The sequence below is a fragment of the Nannobrachium achirus genome (genome assembly GCF_963921795.1).
Source record: "Nannobrachium achirus genome assembly, chromosome: 7".
NCBI classification, from domain to species: Eukaryota; Metazoa; Chordata; class Actinopteri; order Myctophiformes; family Myctophidae; genus Nannobrachium; species Nannobrachium achirus.
In genome coordinates this window covers 51,214,414-51,227,364 of record NC_137816.1, presented here as the reverse complement: position 1 = coordinate 51,227,364, position 12,951 = coordinate 51,214,414, and the positions used below count along the sequence as shown (strand labels likewise).

The following is a 12,951-nucleotide window of genomic DNA, read 5'->3' as shown; positions in this document are numbered from 1 at the left end:
ATATTTGTGACTGTGAAGCTCATTGCATCACTCCTACTACAGCAACATTGTGTGAACGAAAATGGCAGACATGACATGCGTTAAACTGTGCATGTGGGAGTGGCTCAGGAGGTAGAGTGGCCGCTTGGCAACCGGAAGGTTCCCAGTTCGATACCCCAGAGTTGTTGTCGAAGTGTCCTTGAGCAAGACATTGGATTCTTACTTGCTCCGAATGAGCAGCCTTGCATGGTTTCCTCTGTAGTCGGTGTATGAATGTGTGTGTCGTGTGGATCGGTGAATGTAAAGCACAATCATTGTAAAGTGCCTGAAGGCGCTATATAAATGCACCATTTACTGCAATATTGATGTGGTAAGACTGACCTGCTCTTTGTGAAGAAAAGGTAAGAGCCAGTCTGTTGAGCAGCTCAGGTTTTGCATAACGGACCTCGTCAACCAGCACCCAGAAGCACTCCTCTGACATGTCTTTGGGACGGATCTGCAAACACACAACCACACATCAATAACAGCCAATGGCACATACTGTAATATTTACTTAAAGGGAAACATGATAAACATCGCTGCCTAACACGCCATTTTGCGTAATCAGTGATGCAAAACGAGGCAGCACAAATCTATGCATTTTGATGTCACATGCATACACTTCTGTTTTTCTCTGCACACATGTATAATCCCCACTTTATCTCCTCAGATCGCAATAATGGGATTTAGAAAAATCAGTTGTTTTAGTTACTGTAGTCTTAAAATGGCTTGATTAAGCCAAGTACATGTCTTTTATTTGAGCCTGTCACTCATTATTTCTCATTCTCGCTTCTTATGGAATAGAATGTCAAAGCAGAGATTACATGCTGTTGTTTTGTTGTTTTCCTTTTCAAATGAATGACAGATGAGCATGGGGAATAAAAAAATGCAGACCAGTGTGCGAGCTGACCCAAGGTCTATAAAAGAGTGGGAGATGGAAAGTAGCGACAAAAGGACAGATGCTGAAACAGAAAGACAGTGGAGAATGGATGGACGGATGGACGGATACACAGACACACGATTAGATACACAGACTGACAGATATACAGACCGACTGACTGACACACAGACAGACAAGATGGATAGAGAGAAACAGGCAGATATGGTGTTGATTCTTGAAATGGCTCTGTCAAGCTGCGTTCAAACCTGGATGGTTCGAGCGGCACGATTACATACAAAGTGAATGCAAAGACGAGATGACGCGTGAATGGGCGCGGCGCAAAACATCTGAATGGGGTGGCGCAAACGGCGTGACCGGTCGCTTCAGTATCTTCGCCCCCAGTTGGGAAAATCCAACTGAAGCGACCTTCGCTTCCCCTTGACTCCACCCATTGCGTCCTGACAGCCAATCAGCGTTGATGTTGTGCGGAGACACATAAATGTTTTGGGTGTTTGGTTTTGGGACTGTTTCGCCTTGATTCTGACGTGACACATTTTTTTCCAAAGCCGGTCAGTGCGACCAAAGCAATTGAAGCGACTAGAAATAAAGAAATAGCTTCAGGTTTGAACGTAGATTAAGAGGCAAGACTTCTACAAAGGGGGAAATAACAGTACCCAGTGTAACTGAGAATGTATGAATACAGGTCAATGTTGTTTCATTTGTAAACTCAATGTTAAATTCAGCTTTAGCCAACGTTATATTAATGTGAAATACAGGAAATGTGTCAATAAAGGAGTCCTATAGAGCCACCACCTACAACTATTGTAGAAGTACCAGTTAGGTAACTACAATGCATTATAAACATAATTATGATACATTATAATTGGCTTATACCACATTATAATTATAGTTACAGTAGTATACAGTAGTCTTCCCAACTGAATAGATTTTGAAATGGAAATAATTCTGTAAGGAGTTTAACTGTCACTGTGATACTGGATATCTCTCAATTCAGGAAGAATATAATCAAATCTTTATATGAAGAACATTAACATATGCCAACTAATAGCGGGGGCCTTGAGAAGTAGTACACAGATGACTGTTTGGCTCACGACCGAGAGAACCGTTTCCGCCAAGAGATCGACCACCAGCAATGGTGGAGGCCAACTGGCAACAAGGCCACTGGCACACAAATCCCAGCCTAGGCCTGTTAGCATATTAATTATTTATTGTTATTATTATTAAATTGGCCTGGAGTTTATTCATAAATACATTATTAAGGGTCAAAGAAAGAAACTGAAAAGAAGGATGCATCGCCATTATGCAGGGCTTTTAATTACTGTACTGTAAACCAAATTAATGTAGTTACTTAATTACTTACTAAATCATGTGCATAATCAAAAAAATATGTGTGCATACTTCTGTGTGTGTGAGATGATGAGAGAAAGAGAGAGACTCTGCCTATAATATTAATACATGTTGATCTTCTGTGCAAATCATCGATTAATTCATTAATTCATAGTTGATAACCTTATCAATTGATTAACGATTAATTGATAATGATTAAACATTAATCATTACACACACACACACACACACACACACACACACACACACACACACACACACACACACACACACACACACACACACACACACACACACACACACACACACACACACACACACACACACACACACACACACCATGCCTGTAACGTTAACTAGGCAAACAAATAAAACGATTAATTGTGATTAATTTATTTTAATCAATTAATTCCTTAACGATCGATTAATCGACTTTAGATTAATTGTTAACATCCCTACCTCTTCTACAGTATCTACCTTATTGCCTGCCACTGAACGAGTTTGAAAAGTATTGTGTTTTGGCGCTGGATGGCGCTGTTCACCAGCCTGTAAGGTCACCATTATTTTCCGATTCCCCGTGACGTCACCTGACACGTCGATGACGTAATCGAAACAAAAAGGAGTTAAGAGAAAAAAACACATAATGGTTGTGTATGTGGCGAGTGCGACGAGCTGGACGCAAGGTTGACGCAGGAGCCTCTATATTTCAAATGGATGGTCGCATCAGATCAAGGATTATTTTCCGATTCTAGGACACCCATGGGCGTCTTATGAATGCTTCCGATTTCACAGATTTTTCAAAGGTTGGTGAAAAACACTCAGAATCCTGGCAGTCAATGACTTAAGCTCTGAAGACAGGGCTAAGCTATGCAGCAACCCACAAAGACCTTTGAAAGGTAAACACTTAAACTTTGAATGCTTAGTCGTGAAAAAGTTTTAGGACAGCTTCATCATTAACATCACCATATGGGATGGGGGGAGGGGGGAGGTTGTACAGCTGTGCAATTACACGGGCACTCCTTGTGTCCTGCTCGAAGCTACATCCTAAACTGGTGCCCCTGCCCATAACGTCAATAAGCATATGGTCCACTTTGTTAAACAGCTGCAACAATGTACAGATGAGATTAATTATTAACCACGATGTGAACTAATATCACTTGTAGCATGAACTATTAGCACTCTGCAGAGGTAGAGCAACAGCTGCTGAAGCACCACCGAGACTGCCCTGACAATAGGATCTGATGGTCTCAGGGACTTGCCAGACTGTTTTAATGACTCTTGGCAGGCGCTCAGGAAGTTGTTTTCTGATTCCTTTGCAGGAACATCTGTAGCATTAATACGCTGCCAATGCATATCAAGAACAAAGTTATGGGAGTGGAACAACATTCAAGATATTGCCCTAGATCTTCAGCTTCCTAAACAAAATTTGCATTACTTTTACCCAAAAGCTCACCCTGAATCTTTCTCATTATTCTACTACTGCACGTTTAATTTCAGTAGAAATGCAGGCCTTGGATGCCAAAGCGCTTTAGGGTTGGAATACATAAATGACCTTGCCTTGTTGAAAACCTGCGTTGCTTTGAGCAGGTGTTTCCTTTTGCCTGTACAGTATTATCCTCGCAGCGCTGTCTGGAAAGCTAATAAAATTACATGTGGATCACTCACAAGGCCGTGGTGTTTACAAGCATTGTTTGCGGTTGAGTGTAAAATAAACTGTTGAGGCGGCACAGTGGCCCTGTTTCACAACAACACGCTGGCCAGACCTTGAGTTATACTAATATTGCATCAGCCTATAGTGGCCTATTTTCTTGGATGATTTACAACAATGCAACAACGCGCCGTGCCAAGTATAACTCGGCACGCGGGGCGGCGCCGGCGAGTAGGGATGGGACGATATACGATATTATCGTTTATCGTGATATAAAACACTCATGATAATCGTATCGTGGAGATTTAACTTATCATGAGATCGTCTTCCGTCATGCACTGGGATCAATTCACCTTTTATTTGCCGAGCTGCATACCCGGTACCACTTAAACCCTCTATAACTGGTAAAAGGTACTTATAATATACGTACAGCACTTGATACAGTCTTTTTTTCACTCTCTACCAAATCTCTTTGCCAAAATAGCCGATCTACAAGCTCACAACGTGCCACATTGTGACGCGTCGTGAGCTTGTAGATCTGCTATTCTTTGGCAAATGTTCCGCCCCAGAATAATGGATTTTGATTATCGCGATAATATCGTAAATCACGATTTCTTTGGTCACAATAATCGTGATATGACATTTTCATATCGTCCCATCCCTAGCGGCGAGTGAAGGTGTTGCACGAGGCTTACCTTGGACCAGTTGAGGCGCTTCATGGAGGTCTCCAGCTTGAACTCCTGCTTGGGCCTGAGGCCGTAAGGCAGCACGCCGTGGGTGGGCGAGCCCAGGGCGCCCCCGAACCCTGGGGGAGGAGGTGGAGGGGGCACGCCACAGAGAGGAGGAGGTGGAGGGGCACAACCTGCAGGCAGGGGCGGCGGTGGGGGAGGAGGGGGCGGCGGGGCCGAACCGCCAGGAGGTGGAGGAGGGGGTGGAGGTCCCCCCGGGAAGGGGGAGGAGCAGGCGTGGGCGGTCGACAGGCCCACCGGTACCGCTCCACACTGGGGGAGTAGGAGAGAGAGAGTGCACAAGTTAATTCCTTAGTGTTATTTAACTCTAGAGCGAGTAGTCCATTTTTGCAGTGCCAGTGTTGAATGAGGTGGTGTGTGTGTGTGTGTGTGTGTGTGTGTGTGTGTGTGTGTGTGTGTGTGTGTGTGTGTGTGTGTGAGACGCAACAGCGCCAGTTGGTCAACAGCGGTCACGCTTAGGAGACGGTGTGACCACCGCTCAATAAGTTATCTAAACTAGCTTTACAATGATATGCTTATTATGCAATGAAGGCTGAGCTGCTCAACATGCTTGACTGCATCAGCTTTGTGTACTGAATACTATACTACTGTGCAAATAACCGGGAGATTGTTAGAATATGAAACAACGTTCAAACAAACACAAACACAGAAACACAGAACACAGAATTTTCATAAATAGTCAATTTTCTATATAGGCCAATGAGAGCATCCGTTTCTGTTTTCCAACTTAGTATTTGTTTTCACGCAGCATGTGAGCAGAAATAGGCAATGTTGTAGGTACAGTACACCAACAGAATATGTGATAAAGAGAAGAAAAGCTGAACTGGAATCAGATTGGAGTCTAATGCAGGGAGCTGAGGGCATTATGCCACAGCCCAGCATATCGTGCTGTCTTTACCGATCTCGGTGTGATATGGTTAGAGGAGACGTGTCCTGTCAACCATCCCAACAGAGGCCAAATGCCCATAAACCTTCCTCAATCTTTACAGATCAAACCCTCTCCAAAAGGTAAAAATCAAATGTTATAACCAGAGCAACAAAGCTTCGTAAATTGTATGGTACAGAGCAAATGGCTTATTGATCCAGGCAGCAGTTTTAGATTAAAGACCCACACAAAAGGTCAGCCTTGGGCCTTTACTCTACCACTGCCTCTGGAGAGAAGAACACCTTTGCTGAATTACCAAGTGTAAGTGTGTGCGTGGGTGCGTGTGCATGTGCATGTGTGTGCATGTGTGTGTGTGGGAGCGCGTACATGGGTGCGCCTACACTGGCTTAATGTATCACAGTCATCGTAGCCAAGCTGCTGTTTGAGTATTCGCTCTGTGTTTACTCTCCCAAATTGAAAAATTATCAGGAAAATAAAAAAGAAGTTCTCTCCCCCCGAGTGGGTAGCTATCTCGCCACGCAAGGACTGAGAGCAACTCTCTGGAGTGGTGGAGGGGTACGGTAAGGCCTGGTGTTGAGGGCGAAGGCGGCTGTCAGAATAAATTGCTTTTAGAACAATTTCCTCTTATGGGATAGAGATCAGAGAATTACGCCTGGTCACAGTTCTCATTAGACTTAGTGTTAGTCAAGTGAGCAGCCTCCATGTCAAACCACACTGCAGGCTCCGTCGGACAATGGGCCAAAAAATATAAGACAGAAAAGAACACATAATGAGAGGGATAGGAAAAGAGAGCTGAATGTCAATTCCATGCTAGCTAAGCTTATAGAGTTCTGTTGAGTAATCAGATTTGTGGACCACTCACTTTTCTTTTAGGAGCAAGAAAAAAGAAAGTCAAGAAATAGAAAAGAAAAGATGTGTACCGTGACTTTGACACGAGGGAGTAAAAACTAAGACTTAAGAAAGAAAAGTAGTACAGTATATAAAGTACAGTATACCTGGGACCTGAAGGCCTGTAGCTCTGCTTGCAGTGACGCTACCATCTCCTCGTACTTTGCCAGCTGACCTTGAGCCTCCTGTCTGCTCAAGAACTCTTCATCAAACTGGACAGGGACATTTACATATATATTGAATATGTTCAAACAAACAAATGTTCAAGTGATAATAAAATAATTAGCATTCTGTCAAACCGTTTCCCCGGGAGTGATTATAATCAGGCTGTATAATTAATACCTCAATCTGTCCATGTGTATTTCATCACCATTAATTAACCGAATAACGCAATAAAGAAAATGCATGGAAGCTACGAAGAAGAACGCAACAAACTCAAACATCGGCTTAAACTACTCTTTGCATTTAGGGATACCCCCATCCACCCCCTATGCATGTCAAATTATTTTTCAGAGAGGGTGAGGAGGTCAAGTTTGCATGTGTGCTTGTGTGCTTGCGGTGTGGATGTGTGCCTCTGTCAATCTTTCATAGCAGGGTAAAAACAATTATTTCTAGCAAGACAAGTGTGTGCGTGCGTGCGTGCGTGCGTGCGTGCGTGCGTGCGTGCGTGCGTGCGTGCGTGCGTGCGTGCGTGCGTGCGTGCGTGTGTGTGAGAGTGTGCACGTTCGTATGCGTTATGGATTTGAGAAACCCGCTGTGCCCCCATCTGTTTTTCAATTGTGGCTCAAGCCAGACAGAAATGTATATATTCAAATGTCATCACAGCAAAGTGGTGAATTTAAACATACAGTACATGGTTAAGACAGATTGATTTACCATATTCTACATTCTTCATAATCAGGCATACACACGAATGATGTTGGAGTTGGATGGGGCTAAATTCAATGGCAGTTACACACAAAACAGCTATAACAATTTCAAAGAACCGGAATAGTGAAAAAAATAAAAAAAAACATTAAGAGTGTTGATAAATACTTGCCTTTTGTGCCAGTTCAGAAGCTCTTTGCTCATACTCATCAACACGAGCTTTGTCTACACACACCTCTGGAAGATGAACAATACATTTTATTCAGAACCGTTCCGATATCAGAAAGGGACATGAATGCCCTATTAGGGATGGGACCATATGAAAAATGCATTGTTGTGACCAAAGAAATTGTGATTTATGATATTATCGTGATAATCAAGATATCCCCAACATCCATTATCCTGGGGCGGAACATTGGCCAAAAAATAGCAGATCTACAAGCTCACAACGCGTTGCGGCTCGTTGTGCGCTCGTTGTGTAGATCGGCTATTTTTTGGCAAAAAAGATTTGGTAGAGAGTGAAAAAAGACATTACAAGTATGTTATGTCCAGGTTAGTTTTACCAATTATAGAAGGTTTAAATGGTACCGGATATGCAGCTCGCCAAATAAAAGGTGAATCGATCCCAGGGCATGACAGAGGATAATTTCACGATAAATTTACATCTCCAAGATACGATTATGGTGTGCTTTTTTTAATCACGATAAACAATATTAACGATTATCGTCCCATCCCCATGCCCTATAAAGAAGAGGCCCAGAGAAGTGGGATACTTGTAGGGCTGTCACGATTATGACATTTTACATGACGATTAATTGTCACTCAAATAATTGCGATTAACGATTTAATTGTGTTTTTTGTCGTTGACAATTACATTTCTGTTTGGCTTTTAGGCTTTGAAGTTGCACATGGTAGATATGACACATAACACAAATATACAAAGAAATTACTGACATCATTTTGACAACTTTATACTTAAAAAAGAACATTGATAGTGGAAATAGCCGATCTACAAGCTCACAACGCGTTGCGATGCGACGCGTTGTGAGCTTGTAGATCTGCTATTTCCACTATTTTCTGTCTTTAAAAACATGGAAACGATTATGACGATTATGAAAAATAATCGCGATTATGAAAAATAATCGCGATTAGACGATTATGTAATAATTGTGACAGCCCTAAATACTTGCCCAGCAGGTGGCTGAAGTCCACATCCAGACGCTTGCGGTAGCTAAAGTCAGGGTCGGTGCCGCTGCGATGGAGGACAATCTGTGAGACACACTCCTCGATGATCTTAAAATACTGGGATCTGTAAAGATTTACATGAAATACGTACATGAAAGTGACAGACTTGTCTTACAAACAGTCATAGGTGAAAATATTAAATTAATACAAATAAAGGATGATGATTATTATATATCAGTGTATAGTTATAGGTACAAAAATAGGGTCACATGAGTGTACCGGTTCAAATTTAGAAAAATAAAAAGTCTGTGTGTACAGTGTGTGTTTTTGCTTACACATGTATGTCTGTAAGTAGATATAATACAGATTTAATGATCATGAATAGACAATGGTTCATTCATGTCATTGTTACCCACAAACGATAGGGACAAAACAGCAGATGGAATGGGGATGCTGGATCATGTTAGAAAAAACAACATGTCATCGTCCTGTCATAGCTTATGTTCAGGCCAGGGGTGTGTACACTCAACTAAGGCACCTTGATTCAGATAAAAGTCCTTAACAAGACCACGCAGCTTAGAGGGATGCAGCACAATTTACGGTGCTCAGACAAAATCAATGAGGAATTCTGCCCACTTGAGCAGAGACGCGGGCCTCTACCAGCATCCTGACACATCTCTCTCTGACACCCCACCTCCAGTCCCACCTCTCTCGCTCTCTCTGGTCTAGAGATGATGGGCGGACAGAGAGAGAATAGGGATGTGGAATGACAGAGGGGTTTATTACAGGATGACAGAAGAAGAATGGCAGGGTACAGAATGCACACATTTATGCATTCAACCTAGCTATTGCTATTGATGTGGTTTGGATTGATATGAACTCATTTTTTTTTTTCATTTCATCGACTTGCTTGGCTGTTCTTTGCCAATTGAGATCACAGCATGATAAGCTGCATGTAACTCCTGCCGATAGCATGCCAGGTAATTATTAACTCTCTATTAAATGTCTATGACAGGGGTATAAAAAGGAAAGAAATTAAATAAATATTAAAAAAATATGAAAATGATTATGTGTGTGTGTGTGTGTGCGTGCACGCACGCAACTGTGCGTGGATGCGTGTGCAGCACCCGCGCTGTTCCCCCTTGCAAATGCTGAAATAGTAAAGCTGCAATTGTATGCCAAAAAACAATGGATGCAGCAGGTATACTGTAACTAGTACGAACTATCTGCCGTGTATAATCACAGGCTGTGATGGGCCTAACTTACACAAGGTCTCACCCCTGTGTGCCAGTGCTGCTCTGAAGGCTGCAAGGAGGAGAGGATCAGAGACCTTGCAGGAGAGGATTAGTCAGCATGATATGTCATGTATTGCCTTCTCCATAAACACTCGTGAACCTCAACTGGGAATATGTATTTGTGCGCTGGTGCCAAGGCATTATGGACTCAACCACTGGTAATTTAGCCCCTTTTCCACTGTAGGGCAGACCGAGAACTAGAACCAGAACTTTCCAGAACCAAGAACTTTCAAGAACCTGTGAAGTTCCGGGACCAAGTTCTGCTTACGTTTCCATATAACCAGAACTAACTGGGAAGGTCCCAAAAAAGAGCAGCCCCTCTGCTGGCCCCGCCCATATGTTCCCAGAACTCAAGTTTAGTTCTACCTCAGGAACAGGACCTAAAAAAGGTTCCAGGATCCTCGTCTGAAACCGGGCCGTTCGCAATGGAAACAAAACCAGAACCCAAAAAATAGGTTCAGGTTCCTGAAAGTTCTGGTTCCACCTTGCAGTGGAAAAGGGGCTTAAGATGCCTGTTTTTTTTTTCCTAAAATGGTATTGGACGCCTTGCCACAGAGAAGACCACTGGTAAACCAGTGCTCAAATGTTATACTTTCAAGTTGAATGGGTTGCTGAACAAGTTGTTACAGACAGTGCTTGAATTGCACCTGAGCACCCTTATTACTTTTACGTACCGCCACTTACTGGTGAAGTGCTTCCTTTTATTACAGTATGTATATTATTCAATTTATTACGATAACTCCTAAATGAAAATTATTCCATTAACACATGTTAATGACACATTTGACTTGCATATTACCCATGTGATTTCACCTAGAATAATCCTATTGTAAAGTATAGCCTAGTGTTAGTGAAACTGTGTTTCTTCCTCCCTGACACGCTTGGCAAACCTGGAAATATTCAAAGGGCTAAATTTAGGTGTAGCCTATTGTATGTGCCTCAATTCCAACGCTACCAGGACGTCTGACAGCAGATTCGGAGAGCAATGTGTCATTATTTCACAATGACTGTGTGTGTGTGTGTGTGTGTGTGTGTGTGTGTGTGTGTGTGTGTGTGTGTGTGTGTGTGTGTGTGTGTGTGTGTGTGTGCGTGCACATAATCAATACAGCCAAATTAAATAAGTAATGATGAAGATGTCATCAAGTGCAATGATGAAATATCCGCACAACTGCTCAAGGCAGATTGAAAAAGAAAAGAAAAAAAAAGTCACACTAATATATCAGTGCTGCAGTGTAGTAACCCAGCGTGTAGGCATCACACTTACACTTACATATTAATAATTATTTCAGATGCAGGGAATAAGTCGCACATTCTTGTGCTAATAACAAAGATCATACAGTTGAGTATGTGCTACCACAATGTGGCGGCAGACATGTTCGGTGTTGTTTTCTTTTGGGGGGGTGAAAAAAACTGCTGCTGATATATTTCATATTCTTCTGATTAGAGTCTCGTCTTTGATCAAGCCAAGGTTTAACTCTGACCCAGCTGTGAGAGAGCCAACTTAAAACAGGCCTTTGAAAAGCAACATTAAAAGGAGATGAGAAATGCTCTGGAGCTATAGTTGCATTAGATGGCTAGAAGATGAAAGACCCGGCATTCTCTTTGTTAGCCAATGTCATTGAGAGGATTTAAAACAGAGGGAGGCAGACTTCTGCAAAGACCCAGAGCTCTTTTCACCTCTGTACAGCATCATCAGGGTTTGTAAAGGGCTAGACTTTATCAGCAATGAAGACGAAATTTGAGGTGAAGATTTTGTGTTTTGCACTGTAATGACTGATATGTCTTGGCCCTGATATGACGGCCCTGCTCCATCTACAAGCAATGGTCCATCTACAAGCAATGGTCCATCTACAAGCTCACAACGCATCTTGTAGCTTGCATATCAACTTTGTTTGGGCTGATACCTTTTATACTGTGTCTACAACGACTTTGTACACGTTGTTGTATGACAAGTATAAATCAGATTAAATGTGGAGAAGTGGCAAGCTGTTCTAGACTCTGCCCACGCAACACTTCAAACATTACTAGGACAATTGTCAATGTTCTGTAATCAGATTTTGAAAAGTTGAGCATTGTAGAGGATGTGGAGTGAGCATGAATGAGCGGAAAGGGAGAGGAATGAAACAACAATGGGTGCTGGTGAAGACAGAGAGTAAAACCACCAGTGGTGGACAGTAACAAAGTGTATTTGCTTGAGTACTGTACGTAAGTATACTGTATTATATAGAGTATATGTACTATTATTATTTGGAGACACTCCACTACATTTCAAAGACAAATATTATACTTTTGACAGAACTACATTTCTAGGAAAAAGCACATTATGAAGTAGCCACATTTCCAAAATAGCAGATCTGCAAGCTGATTTGCACGTTTACTATACTTGTTTAAAAGCATGTATTTTTAATTACTTATGCATGTTGTAAAGCAGTACTCCTATACTATCTAAAGTACAAATTTAACAGAGCAACATTGACTTGTAGTTGAGCCATATTTCACCAGGGAGTACAGTATATAAATACAGTATATACTAAAGTATAAAGAGGTTGAGTACTGTATGTTGTCCACCACTGAACAGAACGGTTGCTTTACTTCACTTCAAACAACATACAACAGGGTTCCCCAATTAGTTTTCCCCCAAGGGCCGAATTATGTCTAGGGTACCAAGCCGAGGACCACAACATTGCAGGGGGCGACGGTGGCGTTCCCACTACTCCAGCGTAGTAGTGTTTTCGTCGTTGTCAGTTCTCGTCGTTGTCGGGTGAAAATCTTGTATGTCCAAAACCGTTAGTTTTGGATTGATCATTTTAAAAATGATTTAAACTAGTGAAAACAGCCGATCTACAAGCACACAACGCCTCACGGTGCGAGGTGTTGTGTGCTTGTAGATCTGCTGTTTTCAGTACTTTTGTGCGACGGCCTTGTATGATTTGCGAAAGAACGTACAAATTTGGAGATACGAGATTTCCACCCGACAACGATGATATACTAGTGTTGTTGCTGCTCTTATACCACCATTATTACTGGGGTTGGTGTGGGCCAGACAGTATAGCCCTCCACGGGCCGCAAATGGCCCGTGGGCCACCTATTGGGGAACCCTGACATACAACATCAAACGGCATGTGCTGGGTTCTTTTTACCTCACCACGTAGTCATTGCGTATGAGC

At 42.3% G+C, this 12,951-nt stretch overlaps 1 protein-coding gene across 1 annotated transcript in view; it reads right to left on the bottom strand.

Moving 5' to 3' along the window:
• The window catches only part of LOC308287880 (protein diaphanous homolog 3-like), a gene marked incomplete at its 5' end in the record, with an annotated part of 315,168 nt that overhangs the window by 202,545 nt on the left and 99,672 nt on the right, over positions 1–12,951 (bottom strand). Inside the window, 6 exons of the mRNA XM_080729203.1 lie at positions 328–475; positions 4,610–4,915; positions 6,545–6,649; positions 7,477–7,541; positions 8,495–8,613; positions 12,925–12,951. The exon at positions 12,925–12,951 is cut by the window's right edge and continues 93 nt beyond it. Of these exons, the coding sequence (XP_080585329.1) occupies positions 328–475; positions 4,610–4,915; positions 6,545–6,649; positions 7,477–7,541; positions 8,495–8,613; positions 12,925–12,951 (770 nt within the window). The remainder of the gene's footprint in view (positions 1–327; positions 476–4,609; positions 4,916–6,544; positions 6,650–7,476; positions 7,542–8,494; positions 8,614–12,924) is intronic.